The following is a 23,523-nucleotide window of genomic DNA, read 5'->3' as shown; positions in this document are numbered from 1 at the left end:
TACTTACCACGTAGGTACTGAAAGAATCCCGTCACCAGGTTGAGAGAAGAGGTCTTTTTGACAGACACATCCTTGTAGTGTGCCATCCTACACAGCGCTCTCCTCCTGTCTCCCTGTGCCCTTCATGTGTGTTTGAGTATGCGTGTGGCAGCGTGAAGATGACACACACTGTGGAAAAACAGGGTCAAAAACCCCAGCTGTTCCCTTTCCCTCTCTTTCCTACAGGAAACAACACAGATCAGCCTGTCTGCTTTCCCCCGGTGAAAACACAGAGCAGGCTGCAGGGATGAAGCCTCCCCTCCTCCCCCAACACACACACACACCCTCCCACAATCAGCTTCTCACACACACACACACACACATACAAGCGTTCAGCGCAGAGTGGCGGGAGTCCCCTCCTCTAATAGCGGCAGATATTTACGATCCCATCCTTCCCTCTTCCTGTTCTCCCCCCGTCCAGAGAGCCATGCTCGTGTGGATGTGCACTGCCCCCACTGCACCGCCTCGCTGTAGCATCACTGACTGAGACATCGGGAGGTGCCGCCCACCCAGCAAGGCTCCACCAATCAGCACCAGGCAGCCTGTGATGTCACATGCCATGGCTGCATGAGCCCTGTTTAATCAGACTGTGTGTGTATGTGTGTGTGTGTGTGTGTGTGTGTGTGTTTGTGTGTGTGTAAGTCTATTTTCTGCTTCTAAAGATCTATTTAATCTGATTGGAATTGCCAGGAATTCAAACAAATGGTTATTGTTTTGTATTAATGAGGATAGTTTTATACACTTCCTTGAAACTGCTACAATGAGTTACTGAAGAATGCGTCTCTCTATTCATAATAACATTACACAACTATTGCCTCATTATAATTAGGCCTGCACTATTCAAATGTGCTGTAGCAGTACAACAGGCCTATGGCAAACACTACAATAGCCCAGCAGGGTGCAACAGAGTTTAATAATTGATGTTTTAGCTGGTGAAGGACATCTGCCACCTGCTCCCTCACTGGCAATGCTATTGAGACTCTGATCCAGCCACGCCCACTGTGGGTTCCCCCTTACACACGGAAGAACAGCCTGGACATGTCACCTGTTCAGAAGACGGGCTCCTTGCCCGCTGGACAGCATCCTGCATGCTCAGGTTGCATAACAATGGAAATATTTGTAACAATTTGCATTATCTCAGGTACAGTACTAGAGGTTAAGGGTGTGTTCACTGCTTTGTATGAAACATATCAGGGTTTCAAACAAGGGATGTTTCATCTCATCTCAGACTCCTGACCCCAACCCTATGCTACAATGCATGTTTGAAGGACAGACTGTTCTGTAGGCATCTATGAATCCCAGTGTGACATTCCTTGTAAAGAGGGCTTTACAGTTTTATTAGGTTAGTCTACAGCAATATTACCACACATGTAGCCAAGGCCTAATTTACTTAATGAGGAAAAACAGTACAGCTTTTCTTGAAGAAGCACACAATACTAACTTCATCTTACCCATCTGATAGCTTGTCATCTCTTCACACGGAAACATCTCTTTATTCTTTCACAACTGCCACCATTTAAAAAACCTTCTTCTTCTTCTAATGAGCTAAAAATAGACACACTCTCGTCATTCTATTCTAACAGCCCAGGACCCTGTTAGGGAGACCTGCCTGAAGAAAGCTTTTGGAGTAAAAATAGAAATAGACAGAAGGGCAGATGGTATCTGCAGTACCTGTGTGGAGAGCAGACAGCAAGACACACACATACAGACATACACACATATATACACACACACATACACAAGCACACACTCATATACACTCTCTCAGGAATCCTGACATTATGACCACAGGCAAAGCCAACCATTCACAAATGATCAAGACGGATTGTCTTAAACAGATGTGAGGATGGAGAAGTCATAAGATAAGATATATGATATTTTCAACATCTTTGAGAGGCTTGATAAGTCCTAATCAGTTCCCCAGATGTCCCATTCCCTCAACACTGTAAACATCCTGACTGCATAACCCAGCTCATGAGGGAGCTGTCCACAGTACTGAACTCCAGGAACAGGAAGTGTTATTGACAGTGTAGTATGCTAATTATGTACAATGCAAATTTCGTTAAATGCTCGATTTGTACATAGCCAATTCCATTATAACCAAATTCTGTGCAATAGTCCTTCTGTACAATGCCAAGTATGTACAATGCTAATTATGTACAATGCCCTCTTTTAGGGGTATCACTCCCACTGTCACTAGCAAGCTCTCCAGTTGCATGTCAATATGTCTCGGTCGGCTAATGCAATTTATTTCAACGCAGGTAAGAAACTGCCTCTAAGTGGCAATGAAGCCCATGGAACCCATGAACGAAACAAGTAGAAAAACATCGACCCCAGAGCAATTTGCAATTCATATGAGCGATCATCTAAGGACAGATGATACCGTGGCCTAGCAGCCGGCTACTGTAGCTGGCAGGCTCCAAGTGTTTGGGATGGTTGCCACCGTTACCTCAGAGCCCACACTGCCTCACTCCACGGTTCTATAGTCCCAGAGTGCTCCGCACAACCAGAGCAGTCTAATAAGGCCATAACCCCAGTGTCGATGTTGCGATATTACACATGAAACAGTGACATCTGGTGCAAACACTTAAAACAGCAACGGCATAATGAACCAGACGAGAGCGATTCAGAGCCAACAGAGTGAATGTAATGGTTCCTTTCATCCCTTCTCACAATTACTAGGATCACTAGACAGCAAACACCATGCCTTCAGCGCAGTTCTGCATACTACAAAGAATCTGTGAATAAAATATTCAGGTCAACTGGGGCTACAATCTTAAGAGTCTGGCCAATTTGGAAAAGTGGTGACCAGGCAGTCTCTCTCTGGTCTTTCTCTGGCCAGAAGATGATATGGGTCTTTCAGCTCTGTCTGCTCCAGGAGTCCTTGACAGCTGCTACTGACAATGTGAGTCTGAGATCAAGAGACCTCTACCAGTCAACAACCCGTCCCTCTCTCTCTGTCTCTCATGACTTAGGGCTTCCTGCCCACTGTGGATTCACAGAAACCACAGAAATCCACAGATTTCTATTACTGATAACGACACTTCTTTTAGCAATGGTACCCACTGGATATTCATTTAATTTTATTGACTTATCATTCTGACCATGTTAACTCATGAGAACAAAATATGTACTCAGGTTTAGCAACATACGTATAGTTCAGTGGTAGAGCGTTTGCCTGAAGTTAATGTGGACCCAGGTTCAAATCCCCACCCAGACATTGCTTTGGATAGAATTGTCTACATATTAAGTGAATACTTTATCATTATTATTCCCAGTCATGCACACATACTTCAGCATCTAAGACAGAGGCAAAACCTAGTTTGAATAACAGATGAGGTGTACAGTATGAGTCAAAAGGTTTGTCCAGCGTCGACACACAGGCAAGGTGTGGTGGTTCTCTATGCGGTTGTGCGCTTACACGCGGCACCACCACAGTCTTATAACCGGCAGCTCTTGAACTCTTCCTCCTTAGATGCAACCTACCAGCGCTGCGCTGCAGGGGAAACCACAGACACCCAGTCATGTTGAAAGCCAGAAACACTTTGCCCGTCACACGCACACACGTGCACACACACACACACACACAGAGCATCCGAGGCCAGAGACTGGTCTCTGGGAGGTCCTCTTGGAGAGCTAGTTGCTAGATGACATGGGCTAAACCATCCACTGGTTCGACAAATGTAACGACACAACAATGCAGGAAGTAAGTTGTTTATTCCAGAGCTATACATCAAACACATACACCTACTTCTAGGATGTTCTCTCTTTAGATGATAATTTGTTGAATCATCAGCAGCTGTAACCTTCTCTACAGGATAACCTACTTTATAACAGGAAGTTCCTTTTGATTAACTATAACAGACTTTACAGGTCTAAAGAGGTGTGTACGTGTGTGAAGCATTAACTTAAACGCTTACTGGCCTTACAGCTCACACTCTTCTGAAGCCTGACACAAAATCTTCCAGATATGACAGACGAGTCAGCCATGAGGCACAAGACTCTGCTACCTCACAACCCTTCAAAGCAAGCCGCCCTTTTGAAGATAGGCTAATCTGTTCAGAAGCACTGAAACGGTGGAATAAATTCTAAGGCACATTTTAGAAAGACTAAAGTCTACATTACCCCCATGCAAAGAGCTGTTTCAATATGAAACACAAAAGAAGTATGAATTCGCTTATGTAAATGACACTTTCTTTAAAAGTCCATTGACTGGCGCAAAGCTGTTATTCACAGTTGGCTTAACCTTTAAAGACTTCAACATGCAAACTAGTGCTTGGTTGAACCAGGTTATCATATGCCCTGTCCATGTCTGGACATGCCTAGACAAACACAGTCCCCATTTATAAACACACAACTAGTGAAGCATGCACCAATACAAACACATCATGGGTAGCAAGTCAACTCCCTCAATCCCTTCCTCAATCCCTCACTCTCCCTCACTAACTCACTCACTTACTTTACTCTCTCTCTCTCTCTCTCTCTCTCTCTCTCTCTCTCTCTCTCTCTCTCTCTCTCTCTCTCTCTCTCTCTCTCTCTCTCTCTCTCTCTCTCTCTCTCTCTCTCTCTCTCTCTCTCAAAACACACAAATTGAGATTGACGAAACAGGAAACATCTTTGTCCAGAGCAGGAACTGGGGGCACAACCACAGATGACATATACTTTCATATCAGTAGCAACCCGCTACACAAAAAAAACAACTTCTGCACACCTCCACACAGCTGACAGCTGGACAAAGAGACAGAAAGGGCCCTCACAGGCCCAGGAGGGACGTCTTGCCTGATGCCCTTGTGGTGAAAGGGGGGCACCAACCAATAGAGATTCCCAGTATCGATCCCCATCCCTTCTACGGACAGGACTGGTATCAGGTTTACCCTGCTTTTCAGACAGTGTGAGACAAGGCCTTCACCTCACACGACACACAGGAACATACTGGAACAGAACATTTCTATGTTTTCAACATGTCTATCTGTGGACAAGTTGGCTTTGAGGACAATTCTGAGGTGCATGAGGTACATTTCTATGCTTAAATGATCTAGCTCAAAGTCCCTGTGGTCTAGACACAGTCGACCTAGGGATGATATTTATCTTCTGAATTCCGGTGTGACACGGACATCAGGCTGCAAATAAAGTCTTCTTGGATGCATGCTTTGAGCTCCATAGCAACAAGTATAAGATGACAACCTTATCTGTGTGTTACTTCCCCAAGTAGCTTAGCGTCGACTAGCAACTACAACGATCCGTTTTATTTGCAGCGAGGAAAATCTGCAAATGTTACGCGTGGTTTCGAATCAACAGAAAACCCCCCATTTAGAATCCATTTATAAAACTGGACTTCATTTGATATCATATGATATTACTTTCCTGCTCTAATCAACATGCAGTCGACTTATCTAGGACAGCATGACAATGTGTTTCTTTGTTGTTTAGTGACCATTCTATAAATCACATTTTCTCAAATGGATTCCATTAGCTATCTTTACTGGGTAATCCAATCCTTAGGCTCCAAATAATACTTGGACAGAGCAAGAGGTGCACTGAAAAGCCATTTAAACTTTAATCCAATGGGTATTCCAGAACAAATGATTCACAATAATGTAATTCCAGGGACTCTCTGCATGGCTGACCCTCCTTCAGCCATGCAGGATACAGTGGACAGTTGACAAAAAGTCCTTCCACCAGAATGTTCTGTTTATTATTGTACAATGGATGCATAGTCAAACAGTAAGGCCACCTACCGCAACTTTATTTTGAAAAAGTCATAAAAAATGTATCAAGACTGTGGAAATCATCATCAATATTGACGGTATTCATGTGCACAGAGTATTAAGGAACAGTTTGGTTGTTCGCTTGCTGTTAGTAAGTGTCAGTGAGTCTGCATCTTTCCTACAGCAATGGGAATCTGGCAAAATTCAGGTACCGGCAGAGTGCCAAGGAGTCGAATCAGCATTATCCTACAGTAGAGGCAGAGGGCGAGGGGGAATGCAGAACAAGGCACAGTCAGGGACCAACACCTACCTTGCAGTCTTTGCATGACGTTGGCAATGTCCACGGATGGTCGTCCATACTGCTTGGGTGAAGCCATGACTTGTCACGGTGTGTCACAGTGGGACACGGATGCAGACTGTGGAAGACCTTTATCTACTTCTCTCTTTTCTGAGGGGGGCATCCCTCCCTCCTCCCACTCTACCTCTCTTTCTCTCCTCCACCTCTTTCTCTCTCCTCCCCTTCTCTGTGTCTTGTCTCCTTACTGCAGCAGAGGGTCCAATCAAAAGCTAGATTTCATTTAGGGTCCGACAGATGTATCACCCAATGGCAGGTCTCCTTTCATTCAAAGTCTGGTCGTGAAAGAAAAGTATGTCAGTGGGTTGTAGTGGAACAATAAGTGACTGTCAACCTCTCTTACACCCTATCAATCAAACAGAACCATGTTCCTTTCAACATGTTAAACTTTACATGCCTTACTGTCGTTACTACAAAGTGACTGCGGTGCATTCGCATAAATGCTGCAGGCGTTGATGGAGGGCAAATTTTACATTTTTGGGAATGTACTCTTGGCTTACTGAATGTTTACGAAAATAAATGTGAATGTAAATGTGCGATAATAAGTGTTTTACCACTATTCACCAACCACCGGGATAGACTGTAGACATGATAATCTTATGTACCTTATTGATGCAACAGTAAACAACACAAAAATCTACATAAAATAAGTCTCCCACAAAATGGAACAGGTACAAAATACTTTGTACGTTATCAAATTCCGAAATGAAGAACCACAGCAACTTACAAAATAGATACTTGGGCGTTCTTACCACTTTCAGTCCTCCACGGCACGCGAAAACTTGATGAGGAAGTGTGTGTTACTTTGTTGCCAATGGTAACAATCAAACAGTGTAGCACCGCGGTCGCTGTGTTGGTTGGTAGAGAGGCGACAGGATGTATTTAAGTTTCGACACGAGTAACGTACTTCGCACTACGAATGGTTGAAGGCAGGATAGAGCCCATTGACTTTTCAGTCCACCAAACATTTAATACTAAGATGTTTCGTAACTGTATTCCCAGCATTTTTGTGCATACAGGCCTAATTTTTGGTTAATCAACAATAAAGCGTGGCTGACCGACAGAAATGAATGGATTGTTTGTGAGCCAAAATGTGTTGCAAATCTGCATCAAAATGTTAATAAACATTAAAATGTTTTCCATCCTTTTTATTTTACTCAAGCGTCCGTCTGTGACTCGTGAGTCTTATTATGACCTGCTGCCATCTGCTGGTAGGATCTGGGAACGTCTAGTTTGACACAACTCACAACACACAATTTGCCCATCCTTTACTTCAAATGCATATAAAAAATATAAGTTGCAATTGGATACACATAAAAATCTATTAAAAAGTTGCAATTTTAATGTCACTAAGAAATAAACAGGTAGCTGACATATATGATGGGTTTTAGACAATACAAACAGTTAAAAAAATACAGCTGAAGTAACAGTGTACCTGTGAGAGACCAGTGAAGTGGGACCACAGCAACAATTGAAGGAAATCCCAGTTGAATGTGAATGTGATTAGGGAGTCTGTTCATCAACTAGTTCTTTGTGAGCTTGCTTATCAGAATTTCAGTGAAAGTAAAAGTTACTTGGAAACAATCACGTGTTTTTGTATAGGGAGTATTTTATGTAGGTTTTTTGTTTTTGTATGACCTCAAAGTCCAAATAACATGAACAAACTGACATACTAAGCCAGCCTGGTTGTCACTGAAATACAAGTTGAGGGCTTTATTTTTAATAATGGAGCCAAAAGGCCATTGTTAAGAAGTATTGATCCCAAGGAAATGACGTGAGAGGAAACAATCCTGTTTCCCACAGTTCTGTCCCAAGCAGATAAGCAAAGCACTGGCTAATTTTAAAGGCAGAGAGGCAGGAAGTATGACAGCAAAGTTTCCGTTATTTAAAACAAAAAGAAAAAAAAAAGGACCAGCCTTGTCTTGGAAAGAGCTCAGTGTGGTCCTGGGCTCCCAGCGAATGTGATCTACATTACTCCTATCAGCTAATTTTTTATAAAATGGCTTACAACGAGAGCAATGTCAATTTGGAAATATGGAAATTTATTAACGTAGGTAAGAAACAAACAATGTCTTTGCTACATCTTTTATGTTGGATGATAGTGACAGAGACAGTAGGAATAGTTAAGTATGTTACTTTAAAACCTTTCAAATTTATAATTTTTTGTCAAATTGACCGGTATCAGTTGTCCTGAGTCGTAGGCATTACTGTGTTTTTCCTTAACCATTGGAGAACTCTTGAACAACCCAAACAACCGCAACCCCCCCCCCCCCCGCCACCCCCCACCCCCCCTCTCTCTCTTCAGACTCAGTTCATGTTCCCTTATTTCCCTCTACAGGCGACCTGGTCCTGGCCTTCTGCTTGTCCATGCTGGTGGGCCTGCTCATCGGAGCCCTGATCTACATCCTATTGACGTGGATGTCCAGACGCAGAGCCTCTGCCCGGATAACGCAGCGGCCCAAACAGCAACGCTCCGTTGCCACCCGATCACACAACAACAGGATGGGTCTCTACCGAAGCACCATGTTCGACCGGCGCAGCGACAACAATGTGGGGCCCGGGGTCCTCAGCCTCTACAGACAGCCCTCCGTCGAGCCTGTCGGCCCCTTGGGCAGCAAGCCCAGCTACCAGGCCTCCACCTTCCGCCCCGCGCCGAAGGGCAGCAGAGGTCTAGGGTCAGGAGACGACAACCAGGCCACCTTGCCGCATGATACGGTGGTCGCTAATTCAGAGGATTCAACCTTGACTGCTTCCCTGGTGCCAGGCAAGAGGAACTCCTTCTGGTTGGGTAACAAAGGCCTCAGAGGCTTCTTGCCCTCCCAGGCCCCTCCCCCAGCATATGACAGTGTCATATTAGCCTTTCAAGAGACTTGTACCTGATTCTGTCATCAAAGACAGAGGACATTACAGAATGGGACTGCAGTGGTCAACATGGGCTACACACCTACTGGTCACTAGAGGACATTTTTTTAAGGGATTATTGAGGTCTCTGTATTGGAGATTGTATTTGGAGTACCTTCAGGTTCAATGATCCCCTCTTGTCAGTCTGCTATGAGTTGTGAGTATTTTTGATCTTGGTAGAAGTGGAATCATGTATAAAGATTGTTTTAAGCATAAAGAAAGCAAAAATAATTCAATAGATTTTTTTGCGTTGTGTTAAATTCTATACGGTATGGAATACATCATTTGTATTAATCTGGCATCCTGACTATTCGAGTACACAGTGTCTTCAGTTTGTCCACGACAGTTGTCCACAACTAATCACGATTCAATAGTATAAAAGAGAGAAATACATCTTGTACACTGGATGTTTTATTCCTCCCTTCAAATCTTGCAGATTTGCTACTTAAACAATGAATATTATGTGAGGTTTTATGTGTTGATTTGCATCAAATGAGTGCTTCTAGGTAAGCTGGTGTTCTGTAGTGGTCATAAAATGACTTCCCTACATGTCAGCAATACAGTGTGCAAGGTGTGAATGCCTATTCACTATGCAAAGAAAACAGAATACATTTCAGTACTGGCTACTGAAATTATGTTGGCCCATAGACACAATGATATCCCCACTGCTCAATAAATAAAGAACTTTATTGAAATTGAAGCCATGTGCTCTTATGTATTTGCTGTGCATCTAACTGATGAATTTGATCAATAGTAAATTACAATCTATTCCATTGGAGGCCTATCATTTGAACGAGGATTTTTTTATTTATATAATTATTCATACCTGGCAACACGATTTAAAGGCACACGACCGAGGCAAGTGCATGCGCCAGTGGAGAGCAGCTGGCAGCGCGGGCGCAAGAACGACTGACATTCCAACGACAGTGAGCTACAGTACATCTCTATCAGGTGAGGTCTTCAGTCCTCCTGTTCATACGTCGTTTTTTCTTTCTTTGTAAATATTTAGCTTTTGTTGAAACTGAACCATTGAACGCTCACATAATGCATGACTCCCGAACGACGGGGTGAGACTTGTGAATCGTTGTAATAGAGGAGGGCGGAGGGCGATTAAACGGAATGTAATTATTTGTATAAATGGGCTAGGACGCAAGACAACGTAATCGTAGCCTCGACTCGAATGTTTTAGTTATTGATTACCTAGTCGTGTTGCTGTGAACATTTTAAATTGAAGAGGTGTTTTAACAGATCGACACAGCTGATGATTCAGCGTTAACTGCATTCTGTTCTGCCTCTCAAATAAATCCTTGGTCTCTCCGAAGTGGCACAGCGTTTTCTTGACGTAACTGGCCAGTAAAATCACTGTACCCATGGAGACAGTAGGCTATACGCGAAAGTCGTAATCGTTCAATGCAGTGCTGTTGCATAGATACCATGAAGGCATTTATAATTTTAAGGTTGTGTCATTTACTGTAATTGTCTGCTGCATCTGCCTCAGTAAATTACCTTTGTGAGTTACTTGTTGAATTTCTCCTTTGCAGATGTATTGCGCTTGTTTTTCATGGAACCTCTGGAGATTTTTTGTCTATCACTTCTGTAGAATCTTACCATGAGGACATGCGATGGCCTTCAGACCCAATAACAAAGAAAGTTTCATGTCCCTACCGGCTGATAGACGATTTAAACCTGCAGCTTGAACACTGATGAAGATTTGTCTTTATAATGTCAGTTATTTGTCCTTAGAATTTTCCCAGTGCATCAGAAATTCTCTCATCCTTTATTGTTTCACCTGATTGGTAATATGGAAACCACCATCACAAACAATATTTTTACCAAATATGTCCAGGACTTATGAGGTGGGTTTACAGCATATACACATATTACTGCTCTTCCTTTAGGACAGTTGTATGAGTACTGAGTCAGTTAAATCATGTATTTTTGCTGACACACAATTCTCATGACAGGTAATGCTTTAATACTAGTATCATGTCGCTGAAACATCTACAGTCAGTTGTACACATCTACAGTACAACAACAATAACAGTCAGTTGCCTTTCTCTCCAGCCTGGTCACTCAGTCGGGATGTTGGCAGCCGTGGAACACGGTCCGATTCTCTGCAGTGACTCCAACATCCTCAGCCTCTCCTGGAAAGGCCGGGTCCCCAAGAGTGAGAAGGACAAGCCGGTGTGTCGGAGGCGGTACTATGAGGAGGGCTGGCTGGCCACGGGGAACGGGAGGGGAGTCGTGGGTGTGACGTTTACCTCCAGTCACTGCAGAAGGGACAGGAACACCCCCCAGAGAATCAACTTCAATTTACGGGGACACAACAGTGAGGTGGGGCACACACATAGAATCTAGCTGCTGTCTCTATGGTTGTCTGTATGACAGAGTTAATACATTTCATAATGTTGTTCAGTGAATTCATTGTTGAAAACGTGTAATACATAACGAAATAAAGACTGATCTATTATATGGATGGGCCTGTACAGCCACCTAGGGTTGAGGATTGGAAGAACATTTTCCTTTTTATCCTTGATAGGTTGTCTTGGTGCGCTGGAATGAGCCCTTTCAGAAGCTGGCCACATGTGACATGGAGGGAGGCATCTTTGTGTGGATTCAGTACGAGGGACGGTGGTCTGTGGAGCTGGTGAACGATCGCGGTGCCCAGGTCTGTATTAACAGCCTCGTACACAGATCAGACTAAAGACTGTCCAGGCGATGTGAACATGTTTATTGGCAAAGGGCGTTCTATGCTTGCACCTACGAAACCGTTTTAGATTATGCAGATATGATGTTTTCTTTTCTTCAGTGTCCTATCGTCAGGATTATGTTTTATTGTATTATGCCGTCGCTATACGTATGTGCCTGGTTTAAATACAGACCTTCCTTGGTTCTAACCGCCAGAACTATGCAATTCTGCTGCTTGATTATCTGCAGTATGTCAAATAAATACATGTGCTCCACCTCCACCAGGTGAGTGACTTCACCTGGTCTCATGACGGCACTCAGGCCCTGATTGCCTACAGGGACGGTTTTGTCCTGGTGGGCTCCGTGAGCGGACAGAGACACTGGTCGTCTGAGATCAACCTGGAGAGCCAGATCACCTGTGGCATCTGGACACCAGACGACCAACAGGTACACACCTCACTTCTATTTACACAATTATACAAACTGTTCTGTTATATAAATATATAGGTATAATTATATGATATATACAGTTTCCCAAACATTCCAGGTACTTCTTATATCCAGTATTTGTGTGTCTAATCATTGGGTCAAAAGCAATTAAACAATTTGCTAAAGGTTTTTTGTTGCACAGTAAATAGTATAATAATAAAATTGTTATCATAATTTTATGATTTGTCAGAATATATATATACGTACAATATATATGTATACATGTATTATAATAATGTGTTCAGCTTTAATACGAAACAGAGCCTAACCAGAGGAGCTGCTTCCAGGTGTTGTTTGGGACAGCAGACGGTCAGGTGATAGTGATGGACTGTCACGGTCGCATGCTGGCCCACGTCCTGCTACATGAGTCCGACGGAATCATCAGCATGTCCTGGAACTGCCCCAGCTTCCTGGTCGAGGACAGCACAGAGAGTGACACGGACACGGACGACAATGCCCCGCCTCAAGGTGCTCCCTCCATGCACTACACCACGCACGGTACACACATGCCCCGCCTCAAGGTGCTCCCTCCATGCACTACACCACGCACGGTACACACATGCCAGCAGCAGGGTTCTTTGGTGGTTGTTGACTTAGAATGGAAGCCAACGTCTGTTATGTCTTTTACCTCCGAAGTGCGCAACGTGAAACCTCTGCTGACGGTCAGCTTCATATCTGGGGACATCAGTTTGATGAATCACTATGACGACCTTTCTCCTAACATAATCTGCTCAGGGCTCAAAGGTAAGTAGCCCCAACCTAAGAGGTTAGGGTGTGGGAGGTGACCTCACACTAACAGATTAGGACGTAGGAGGTGACCTCACACAAGCAGGTTAGGACGTAGGAGGTGACCTCACACTTCAATATTAGGACATAGGAGGTGACCTCACACTAACATATTAGGACATAGGAGGTGACCTCACACAAGCAGGTTATGATGTAGGAGGTGACCTCACACTAACAGATTAGGACATAGGAGGTGACCTCACACAAGCATGTTAGGACATAGGAGGTGACCTCACACTAACAGGTTAGGGTGTGGGAATTACCTCACTAACAGGTTAGGATGTAGAGGGTGACCACACTAACAGGTTAGGACGCATGAGGTGACCTCACACTAGCAGGTTAGGATGTAGGAAGTGACCTCACACTAACAGGAAGTGACTGCTCCTCACTGAGCTTCTCTCTGCAGATGTGGAGGTACAGTGGTGCTCCCAGGGGGACCTTCTGGCCGTGGCCGGGATGGAGCGACACGGGCTCCCTACGGAGTCCACCTGTGCATCCATAATGAGGAACGCCTTGGTCAAGTTCTACAATGTCCAGGGAGAACACATCTACACTCTGGAGACACCAGCCCAGGTGAGCTTGCCTCCTCACAAGTCTCACCACCCTGGCCATAACCACACAAGAAAGATATGGATAAATCTGACGATGGCATCAAAACAGGTAATGAAAACGTTACACTACAACATGAGATGACATAAACACATTTAAACCTTAAAAACATTTAAACCTTCTTAAGACTTCGTAAAGATACGTAACGTAAGGCTGATAATGGAGTTTTGCCAACCTCTCGTCTTCCAGAGACCCATCACCACCATCTGCTGGGGACACAGAGACTCCCGCCTGTTCCTGGCGTGTGGGCCGGCGCTCTACGTGGTCCGCGTGGAGCACAGGGTGGCCAGCCTCCAGCTGCTCTGCCAGCAGGGCATCGCCAGCGCCCTGCGGGAGGAGAGGGACGTGGGCAAACTAAACATGCCCTCCCTGCTCTGCTCCTACGTCACCACTGCCTTCATACCCACCATCAAGGTTAGACGGCCTGGGAGGGTTCGATTCTTGCGGTGGGATTTGATTGTTGTCTTGTAAGGCTATTCCTTGACACAAACCAATGTAGTATCATTCGAAGTTAGAACTGTGGACTGTGAACTGTCCTTGAGTAACTGCTGAGTTTACGGTATGCCATTTTTAGACATTACTTTGGAAAAACGTAAGGTTTTACAAATGTAACATATTAAATTAAAGAACATTTATTCATTGACCTGTCTGGCAGAGTAAAAATTCAGCTAAATGAATACATGTACATAGTTTGAATTGTGCCTCCAGGTGATCTCTAGCTTATGTGCTCTTTGTTGACTTTGCTCCAGCCTCCAATCCCTGACCCCAACAACATCCGGGACTTTGTCAGCTACCCCACGGCAGGGAACGAGAGGCTGCACTGCACCATGAAGAGGGCGGAGGACAACCCTGAGGCGGGGGGGCCCTGCTACACTCTCTTCCTGGAGCACCTGGGCGGGCTGGTGCCCATCCTGAAAGGACGCCGCATCAGCAAACTACGCCCAGAGTTTGTCATCATGGACCCCAAAACAGACGGCAAAGCAGGTGTGGCTTCACAGTGGCCTTGTGAAGAGTGCGTTGCGATCTAGAAATCGACAGTGACATAAGGGTATTTAGGGTTTCCAATAGAATAGTGGCAATAGTGCCAACCAAATAATTATGTGGCCTTGACTTTTAAAGTTCTTGTTAAGTTCTACTTATCAGACATTTTTGCTTCAAACAGTGAAGAGTGACAGGAAATGTAAAGAGAGGGGAGGACATGAAGGAAATGGCCTGGGCTGGATTCAAATCCAGGCCCCTGCAGTAAGGCCTCAGCCAATGTAATATGCACACCTAACCGATGAGCCACCAAGTCACTCCATAAGGGGGCTTTCTGTCCAAGGGATAATCAATGTTGCGGTTGTTTGTTTCAGACGAGGTGTGTGTGAATGCCATGATCTCCTACATGACGGACAGCTGTAACTGCTCCGACTCCAGTGACATGGAGCTGAGTGACGAGTGGGTCGGCAAGAAGTCCCCAAAGCTCTCCCGAGGAAACAGGTCACCCAAACACTCCAGGTATCCCTGGGAACTATGGCTGGGTGATATATCAAATATTAGCGATAATATTGCAATAATTCTGATGACGATTTTGCTGGTCCTTACATTTACATTTCATTTAGCGTACACTTTTATCCAAAGCGACTTCCAAGAGAGAGCTTTACAAAAGTGCATAGGTCAATGATCATAAACAACGAGATAGCCCCAAAAACATTGTGGGTAGCCAAAACATGAAGCATACATTGTGAAAGGCAAATAAGTGCCAATGGGAAGAAACACAAGAGCATGTAATTAAACAAGTTACAATTAAACAACATGAACCTCAAAAGTGCAAGAGTGTACCTGTAGGAAAGCAAGCAACAACTAGAGAGGGTACCATTTCTGGGGAAATTGTAGGGTGTGCTTGCTTGCGTCGGTTGCAGATGGGTCCGTCCCCTTAAGTTTTTCCCTTCTAGTGATATTTTCAAGCATTTAGCCTACTCATATTGCATAATTCATTAAGAACCCCCTTTGAAACAAGCGATTGTAACAACGTTGTCATCGGCAGTATTTCAGATGAAATACTCCACCGCTCAAGACGAAACTTTTGACACCGACGTTGTCTATGTAGTACAAATATTGACGGATCCTTAGGGTGGCAAAAAGAAACAAAAAGAATAAATATATATGTGAGAGAACAATGGTTCTCTCACATATCACATTGGTACAACTAACCAACAGGAGCAAAAAGTCCCTCAATAAGAGTCATTGTTTTCCTGGAGGAAACTAACATCAGGTCCAGCAAATCAATCCTAAGTACCGTTGTACTCCCGGAACAAGTGCGTCTTTAGCCTTTTCTTGAAGGTGGGGAGACAGTCAGTGTCTCTGATGGAGGTGGGGAGGTGATTCCACCATTGGGGGGCCAGAGAGGAGAAGAGCTTGGGTTGGGAGCGGGCGCTCTTGAGAGGTGGGACCACCAGATGGTTGTCAGAAGAAGAAGACCAAACAGTAACGTAATCAACCACGTCACCAAAGAGCGCTTGGGTTGAATTTGTTTTCAACAAACATGGCTGCCGCTGGAGATCTGGGATGTTATGATTCTGCCATCAAGTCTGTTTTAGAAGACATCGACAGCGCATTAATTTTGAAAGAGGAACAGAGAAACGCGATCAAGGCATTTGTTGATGTAAAATATTTTTTTGCCGTCCTTCCTACGGGATTTGGTAAAAGTTAACATACTACGTTGCTCTGATTGGTTGTAGGTCTATCCAATTGAGCGAAGAGGCATTTTTTTTCCGGGTTCGGTTGAAACACGCCCCATACTCACAGCTCAACGGAGCGGTATCAGACTCATATTCTGACTAGAATTATGAGTATGACAACGTCAGGCTAGGTAACATGGGAGCGTCCGGGTAGATTGAAGACCAGGCGGGCTGCTGCGTTCTGAACCCTCTGGAGAGGGCGGGTTGCGCATGCTGGGAGACCAGCGAGCAGCGAGTTGCAGCAGTCCAACTTGGAGAGGTCCTTGTGTTGCTTGTGTTTTAAGATCACCATCTGGCTCCTCTGTGTTCACACACACAGACACACACAGACACCATTTGTGATTGCACACGCACAGGCACTCTCTTTTGCTCTCTTTTTGTCCTGTCACAAGGGCCGCTGCATGAAGTGTGAGCGTCCATTTTGTCAAGTTGGAAGTACCATGTTATGGCAACTGCTTAAATTTGCACTACACATTTTGTACTTTGTCACAATAGCTGTTCTATCTAAATTATTGTTGTTGTTTTCTAATAGGGGCAAAAGAAAATCATGTTTTTTTATTATTTAAATACAAATGCAAACATATCAAGATATATATTGAATATCGTAAACATTTTGACAATATCGAGATATATATTTTTTTATATATATCGCCCAGCCCTACTGGGAACCCACGTCCCCCACTCACAAGGGGCCAACTTACAAATACACCTAACATCATTTCATGTGCTTTATCAATAGATAAAGCACATGAAATATAATCATTACACAAAGTCAGATTTTATAATAATTCACGACTGCACTGTAGAGAAAATCCACATTACAACATGACTTGCATGTAACATCTATGATCTACTGTGACGAAAATGATGGTTCTGCAGGATGAACATGGAATCTAGGAAATCTCCGAATCTGTCACGCGTTACTCAGGAAGGGCCACGATCACCACGGTTACCCACCAGGAAGGCTGCGGTTCGTTCCCCTAGTCTGACACGGAGAGAATTCTCCATGGATGGAATCACTGAGGTGGGTAGATGTATGACCACCTCTGCATCTTAATCTTTCTTCTCTTCACCCTTATTTTTCCTCATTATATTTGGACTTTTCTGACTTTACTGTTCTGTTTCACAGCATAATTACCTTGCTCAGGTTACATCCAATATTTGGGGGACAAAGTTCAAAATTGTTGGACTTGCTTCTTTCCTGCCTGCCAATCTTGGTGCAGGTAGCATTTCTGCAATTTTAAAGTTGACAATAATATGGACGTGTTTTACATGTTATATTTTCCTGGAGTGACCTTGTAAGAAAAAATCAAGAGATGATTCTTTCTATTCCAGTTATCTACAAGACCAGTTTGCTGCATTTGCAGCCGAGACAGATGACCATTTATCTACCAGAGGTTCGGAAGATATCTCTGGACTTCATGAGCCTGCCTGTCTTCAACCCCAACGTCTTCAGCGAAGATGAGGATGACTTGCCCGGTAGGAATGAACATGCAAAGAGTTAAAATGTTTGTCCAGATGATTGTTTCCCCAGTTTGTATTAAAAGAATGTGCTGTGTGTTTACATCAAACACTTTTCTACACTTGTTTCTCAGTTATGGGGCCCTCGGGTGTGTCAGGTGACAACCCTCCCTGCACAGTCAACATCCCCATTGCCCCCATCCACAGCCCTGCCCAGGCCATGTCCCCCACTCAGAGTATTGGACTGGTCCAGTCCCTGCTGGCCAATCAGAATATTCAGCTGGATGTCCTGACCAATCCCACGGCCACGGCAGCAGCAGCAGCGGCGGCAGCCTCAGTCCCAATATCTGAGCACAGCCAGGAGGCGGTTGGCGCCCAGTACCCTGTGGCAGCGCGCTACTCCAATCCAGGCCAGGTGATCTTTAATAGGGTGGACATGGGCCCTCTACTCCCTGGGACCCTGCCTCCCCCTCCTCCTCCTCACCACCTCCCTCCACAGCCTCACCAACCACGCTCTCAGTCACAGCAGGCTCACCAACAGACGTCCAAACCTCCACAGCAAATACAAATTCAGATACAGATGCAACAACAGCAGCAGAAAATTCAGCAGCATCATCAGCTGCAGCAGCACCATCAACAGATGCAACAACAGCACCAACAACAAATTCAACAACAACATCAACAGCAAATTCAGCAACAACAGCAACAACAACAGCAACAGCAAATTCAACAACACCAACAGCAAATTCAACAACAGCAACAACAGCATCATCACCCACAGCAACAACAGGCACACCAACAGCTGCAGCAGGTGCAGCACCAGCTCCAGCAGCAGCATCAGCTCCAGCAGCTACAGCTGCAGCAGGAGCACCACCAGATCCAGCAGCAGCACCAGCTGCAGCAGCAACACCAGCAACTGCAGCTGCAGCAGGAGCAGCAGCAGCTACAGCTGCAGCAGGAGCACCACCAGATTCAGCAGCAGCAGCAGCAGCTGCAGCAGCAACACCAGCAGCTGCAGATGCAGCAGGAGCACCATCAAATGCAGCTGCAGCAGGAGCAGATGCAGCTGCAGCAGCAGCATATCCGCCAGCAGATCCAGGAGATGCGAGAGCAGCAGCACCAGCTGCAGCAGCAGCACCAGCAGATCCAGGAGCAGCACCAGCAGATGCAGAGGCAGCACCAGCAGATGCAACAGCAGCTGAAGATGCAGATAGCACTGCCCCCTCCACCGCCCACCGGCTACCCCACTATCACTCTGCAGCAGCTGCAGCTCCTCCCCCCGCCCCAGGTGCCCCGCCCTGGCAATGAGCCGGGCGGGGAGAGAGGAGGGGAGCACGGGCACACCCTGAAGCCCAGCCTGCCGCGGTCTCTGCCTCCATCCTTCATGGAGGCAGACTCCTCTCTGGAGCTCCAGATGAGGAAGGTGAACCCGCCTCCGCCTTACCCGGGCACGGCAGTGTCCGCGGCCTCTGCCTCTGCAGCCCCTGCGGGCCTCATCACCAACTGCGACAGCCCCAGTGTGCTGGTGGCAGACCCCTGCCTGAAGAAGGATGAGTTCTCCCTGCATCAGGTCGGCCTCCAGTACCCGACCCCATTGGGCTATGAGCGAATCACCACCTTCGACAGCAGCGGGAACGTGGAGGAGGTGTGTAGGCCGCGCCGACGACTCATCCGCAACCAGAGCTCATCCTACGCCGTCCAGGCCATGGGCGGCTCTGCCACCCTCAAAGTCACCTCGTCCGAGAGCAAGAAGGTGCAGCTGCCCTACAGCTCAGCCACCCTGAGCCGCCTCTCCGTCCCCAGGTACTCCATACCCAGCGGAGACCCGCCCCCTTACCCAGATCCAGCCAATCAGGTCACCACCAATGTCCCGCTGGCTCCTTCCCAGAGGATAGATGGCAGCCTGATTCATGCCACGCTCCGACACGACCGGAGAGATGTGGCTCTGAAGGTGCCTCAGATGGTTGACACATCGCGGACCCTGCCGACCAAGTCGAAGATGAACAGCGCCCTGGCCCTCTCCTACCAGCAGAGGGTGCCCACTGCGTTGTATACATGCACTCAGTGTAGCAGTAACAGCAGCAGCACCAGCGTTAGCGTCAGTGGAGGAACCAGCAGCAGTGGAATAGCCGGGGGAACCGTCGTACGGCAAGATTTCCCTCCTGGAAAGGGTGCCCATCACAGCACCATAATCGTGCACTCTAAAAGTACCTCTCCTCTAGCCTCTCAGTCCTCATACAGTCTCCTGAGTCCAGGTGACAACGGCCGAGACAGGACGGTCTACGTGAACTCTGCCTTCACTGAAGACGAGACTCTCAATCAGCAGTGCCATTTGGAGAAATCCGTGCGTCATTTGACCCTGGGGGAAGTTAGTTTGACGGTGAAACGTCCACCTCCATACCAATGGGACCCCTCTACCACGGAGGAGTTCTGGCTGTCCCAGGGTCAGGCTATCCTGCCCCCTCCTCCAGGAGCACACAAACCTCCACCGCTCATCTTCAGCCAGGCTCAACACCTGGACATGACGAGGCTGCCTTTCGTCATCACCACCAAACCTCCCAGCAGTCCCAGTGCCGTGACCTTCCCATCAGGATACCAGATCTCCCTGTCACCTTTCCCACCAGGTGTGACTCACAGTGGACCCCCACTGCAGTCCATGCAAAGCACCTCACCACAGTGCGCTACCAATGAGGTCATCAACCCGGTCCCCTTCGCTCAGACGGAACCTAGCCTGGTCCTACCACCGGGATACCTGGCCAACCTGGCCTGCTGCCCCCTCCCTCCAATGTACCCAGGAGCAAGCTCCTGTACTGGGCTTCAACTCCACCCAGTCACCTTGCACCCCTGGAACCCTTACCCGTGTCCGCCCCCCATGCACGACCAGCCCCCACCCCTCCCTACCAAGACTCACCAGCTGCTAGAGAAGCCAGTCCTTTCCCCTCCTCCGACCGCCCCACCCCCTCCGCCTCCCCCTCTCCCCCCTCCTCCTCCACCCACGGAGATTCCGAACCCTAAAAGTGCCACGGAGGAGCTGGCAGGGTCCGCCAACAGCTTTCCAGAGCCGTCCTCCCTAAACGAAAGCCCGGTCCCGCAGGGCTCGGACAAGTTCAGCAAGAAGAGTCGCAAGCGTCTGGACAGCAGGGCAGAGGAGGCCAGCATGACCACCGTCTCTGAGGGGAGATCCAAAAAGGAGGGCCGGGCCCTCTCCGACTTTAACTCCCTCATCTCCAGCCCGCGACTGGGCGGCAGGGAGAAGAAGAAGCCTAAGGGCCAGAAGGAGCAGCTCAACAAAACCAAGAAGCTGAACAGGACCGCCAACGAGTTTCAGGACAGTTCGGAGAGTGAGCCTGAGCTGTTCATCAGTGGAGACGAGCTGATGAACCAGAGCCAGAGCAGTAAGAAGGGCTGGAAGAGCAAGAGGAGCCTCCGCATGGCCAGCGAGCTGGAGGAGATCAAGTGTCGCAAGGCTAACGAGAGAGAGGACAGGGGGCTAGGCAGCCAGGGCTTTGTCTACGTCATGGCCAACAAGCAGCCGTTGTGGAACGAGGCCACCCAGGTCTACCAGCTTGACTTTGGAGGACGAGTGACACAGGAGTCAGCGAAGAACTTTCAGATTGAGCTGGATGGCAGACAGGTATGAAATAAGTTATTTATTTAATGAAACTTGGATGATGATGTGATTGATGGTGTAACTGAGACCTAGTTGTGACAATTGTCATTGCGTTTTATAATTATTCTTTGTTGCCTTTCACAAATGTTATTGTTACCTCTACGAGAATGCAATTTCCCCTCAGGGACCAATAAAGTGATACTCTACATCTCTCCTTCTCCCTCTCTCTGTGTCTCTCTTTCACAGGTGATGCAGTTTGGCAGAATCGACGGTAATGCTTATATCTTGGATTTCCAGTATCCTTTTTCAGCAGTGCAGGCGTTTGCCGTTGCCTTGGCAAACGTTACTCAAAGGCTGAAGTAAAACCGTGCCGTAAACTGGTGACAAACTGGTTATTTTATTAAATGTCATCGGTCCTTTAAATTCAGTTAAGCGTTAAACAAAGACAGGAGGTGTCATGGAGTTTGTACCATTTGCCTCCTCAAGGGAGGCCATACATCAGGTTTAGTTTTAAGTATATTGCAAATGGATTCATTGCTAACTGAAAAGAAAGATTTGACTGCCAGTTTTGGCTTTGAATGTGTGCAATGGAGTTAATCACCTCGTCCGAAGGTGAAAAGCCATCATAGTGCTAACATTATCTTGAGATCGTTGTTCAATAGTCAGGGGAGGAATCGTGAAGTTGGAGAAACCACATATGAATTTTTGAATTTGACAACATATTTTACAGAACCCCTAAAAGACTTAAAGTTATTAGGTTTTCATGGAAGAATATGTTGATTACATTTATGAAACGCATGTTTAAAGAATTGGTTCATAGATTTGTCCTCCTATGGCCAGATCATTTCATTATTCAAATAATGTCATAAATAGAAAAAATATATAAAATGCAGACCTCAGTTGTTAATTTTAGGCTTATAGTGTTAACTGTGTTTTGTTAATGATACTGTATTTACCATGATGCTACTTGAAGTTGCATTTGAATGTAAAATGTGTTGCCTCTTTGCAGTTTTTGATGCTGCTTTTCAATAGTTAAATCAAAGCCTGCATTTTTGTTGAACACAGTGTGCATTATCTGCAACATATTGCTCATATTCACTGGTAATACCTGACATTACTTTCTTGTAATGTGTGTGGTTGCACTGATTACATGATTGATACAGTTGTAGATGGTTCAGGACTACTCTTGCACAATCAAACCCCTGCCTGAAAATAACACTCTCCTCCACTTTGGACCATGAGAATAGCCTCTTGACCCCAAGGTAGAAGTTTGGGTTACCCTGTTCTTTTGTATAGTATTATTCTGTAATCTATTCTGTGCACTCATTTCAAGCAACACAATGTGAAGTATTACCCTTGAATGCAAGGGACTGATAGAACATATTGCTGATTTGTGAACATGCTCTATAAAAATGGTCTGGTGCTGTTTTGTGTTTATTTGAAAAGATACCTGCTGCAATTGATATTTTAATGTTTAGATCTACAAGGAAATTAGTGTGTTGTCATTGTCAGCATTTACTGCCTATAAAGTATTGTGTTGCCTAGATAGATTTTTAAGCAATGTCCAAGTTACACTTATTGTATCTATACAAAAAATAATAAATGTGTTACACTATTTGGTGAAATTATTTGGTCCAGACAGCATAGGTATTAGGCGTGGCGAGAAAGTTCAGGGTCAGTAATATTTTGCATCTGTAGAAAAAGTTTTGCATCCGTAGAAAAAGTTTTGCATTAAATTCAAATTAGGGTCAATAATATTTGCATCCGTAGAAATAGTTTTGCATCCGTAGAAAAAACATTACGGATGAAATCGTTTTGCATCCGTAAAAAAGTGATGGTCAAAAATATTTTGCATAATGCAAAACTTTCTTTACGGATGCAAAACTATTTCTACGGATGCAAATCTTTTTCTACGGATGCAACTATTTCTACGGATCCAAAACTTTTTCTACGGATGCTAAACTATTTCTACGGATGCAAAATAGTATTGACACTAATTTGACTCCATAGAACGTCTCAAAATTACGTCATTGGAAGAAGGATTGCACGCGTGTATTGGGCGATCCACAAATGCAGATTCAACACTTCACACGCGAATTGTAGATTTACAAGTGACAGACCATGAGAAATGCACACACGAAATGTTAAATCTTTAAG

At 45.7% G+C, this 23,523-nt stretch overlaps 3 protein-coding genes across 6 annotated transcripts in view; 2 read left to right on the top strand and 1 right to left on the bottom strand.

Annotated features, from left to right (window-relative positions):
• The window catches only part of syne1b (spectrin repeat containing, nuclear envelope 1b), a 91,626-nt gene extending 91,165 nt beyond the window's left edge, over positions 1–461 (bottom strand). The window contains exon 1 of the mRNA XM_062469363.1: positions 8–461. Coding sequence (XP_062325347.1) covers positions 8–86 — 79 coding nt within the window. The 5' untranslated portion in view covers positions 87–461. The remainder of the gene's footprint in view (positions 1–7) is intronic.
• Positions 462–8,044: 7,583 nt separating this feature from the next.
• myct1b (myc target 1b) lies at positions 8,045–9,715 on the top strand. Of its 4 annotated transcripts, none has more exons than XM_062469378.1 (2): positions 8,045–8,152; positions 8,441–9,715. In XM_062469378.1, the coding sequence occupies exon 2, from the start codon at positions 8,470–8,472 to the stop codon at positions 8,980–8,982; it is 513 nt and encodes a 170-aa protein (XP_062325362.1). In that variant the 5' UTR covers positions 8,045–8,152; positions 8,441–8,469; the 3' UTR covers positions 8,983–9,715. The 4 variants fall into 4 exon arrangements, with proteins under 4 accessions (XP_062325362.1, XP_062325361.1, XP_062325363.1 ...); XM_062469377.1 differs by having other exon boundaries at positions 8,045–8,156; XM_062469379.1 differs by having other exon boundaries at positions 8,046–8,152; positions 8,408–9,715.
• Positions 9,716–9,836: 121 nt separating this feature from the next.
• Positions 9,837–22,981, top strand: tulp4b (TUB like protein 4b). The gene is made up of 16 exons (XM_062469696.1): positions 9,837–9,954; positions 10,545–10,859; positions 11,068–11,337; positions 11,543–11,671; positions 11,977–12,138; positions 12,468–12,648; positions 12,817–12,924; positions 13,373–13,539; positions 13,765–13,989; positions 14,325–14,559; positions 14,928–15,072; positions 17,175–17,319; positions 17,425–17,518; positions 17,631–17,774; positions 17,891–21,390; positions 21,613–22,981. Exons 2-16 carry the CDS (start codon positions 10,842–10,844, stop codon positions 21,727–21,729), a joined length of 5,640 nt encoding a protein of 1,879 aa, XP_062325680.1. The 5' UTR covers positions 9,837–9,954; positions 10,545–10,841; the 3' UTR covers positions 21,730–22,981.
• The last annotated feature ends 542 nt before the right edge of the window (positions 22,982–23,523 follow it).

The sequence above is a fragment of the Osmerus eperlanus genome, chromosome 9 (assembly GCF_963692335.1).
Source record: "Osmerus eperlanus chromosome 9, fOsmEpe2.1, whole genome shotgun sequence".
Taxonomy (NCBI): Eukaryota; Metazoa; Chordata; class Actinopteri; order Osmeriformes; family Osmeridae; genus Osmerus; species Osmerus eperlanus.
This window is presented reverse-complemented; position numbering and strand designations above follow the sequence as displayed.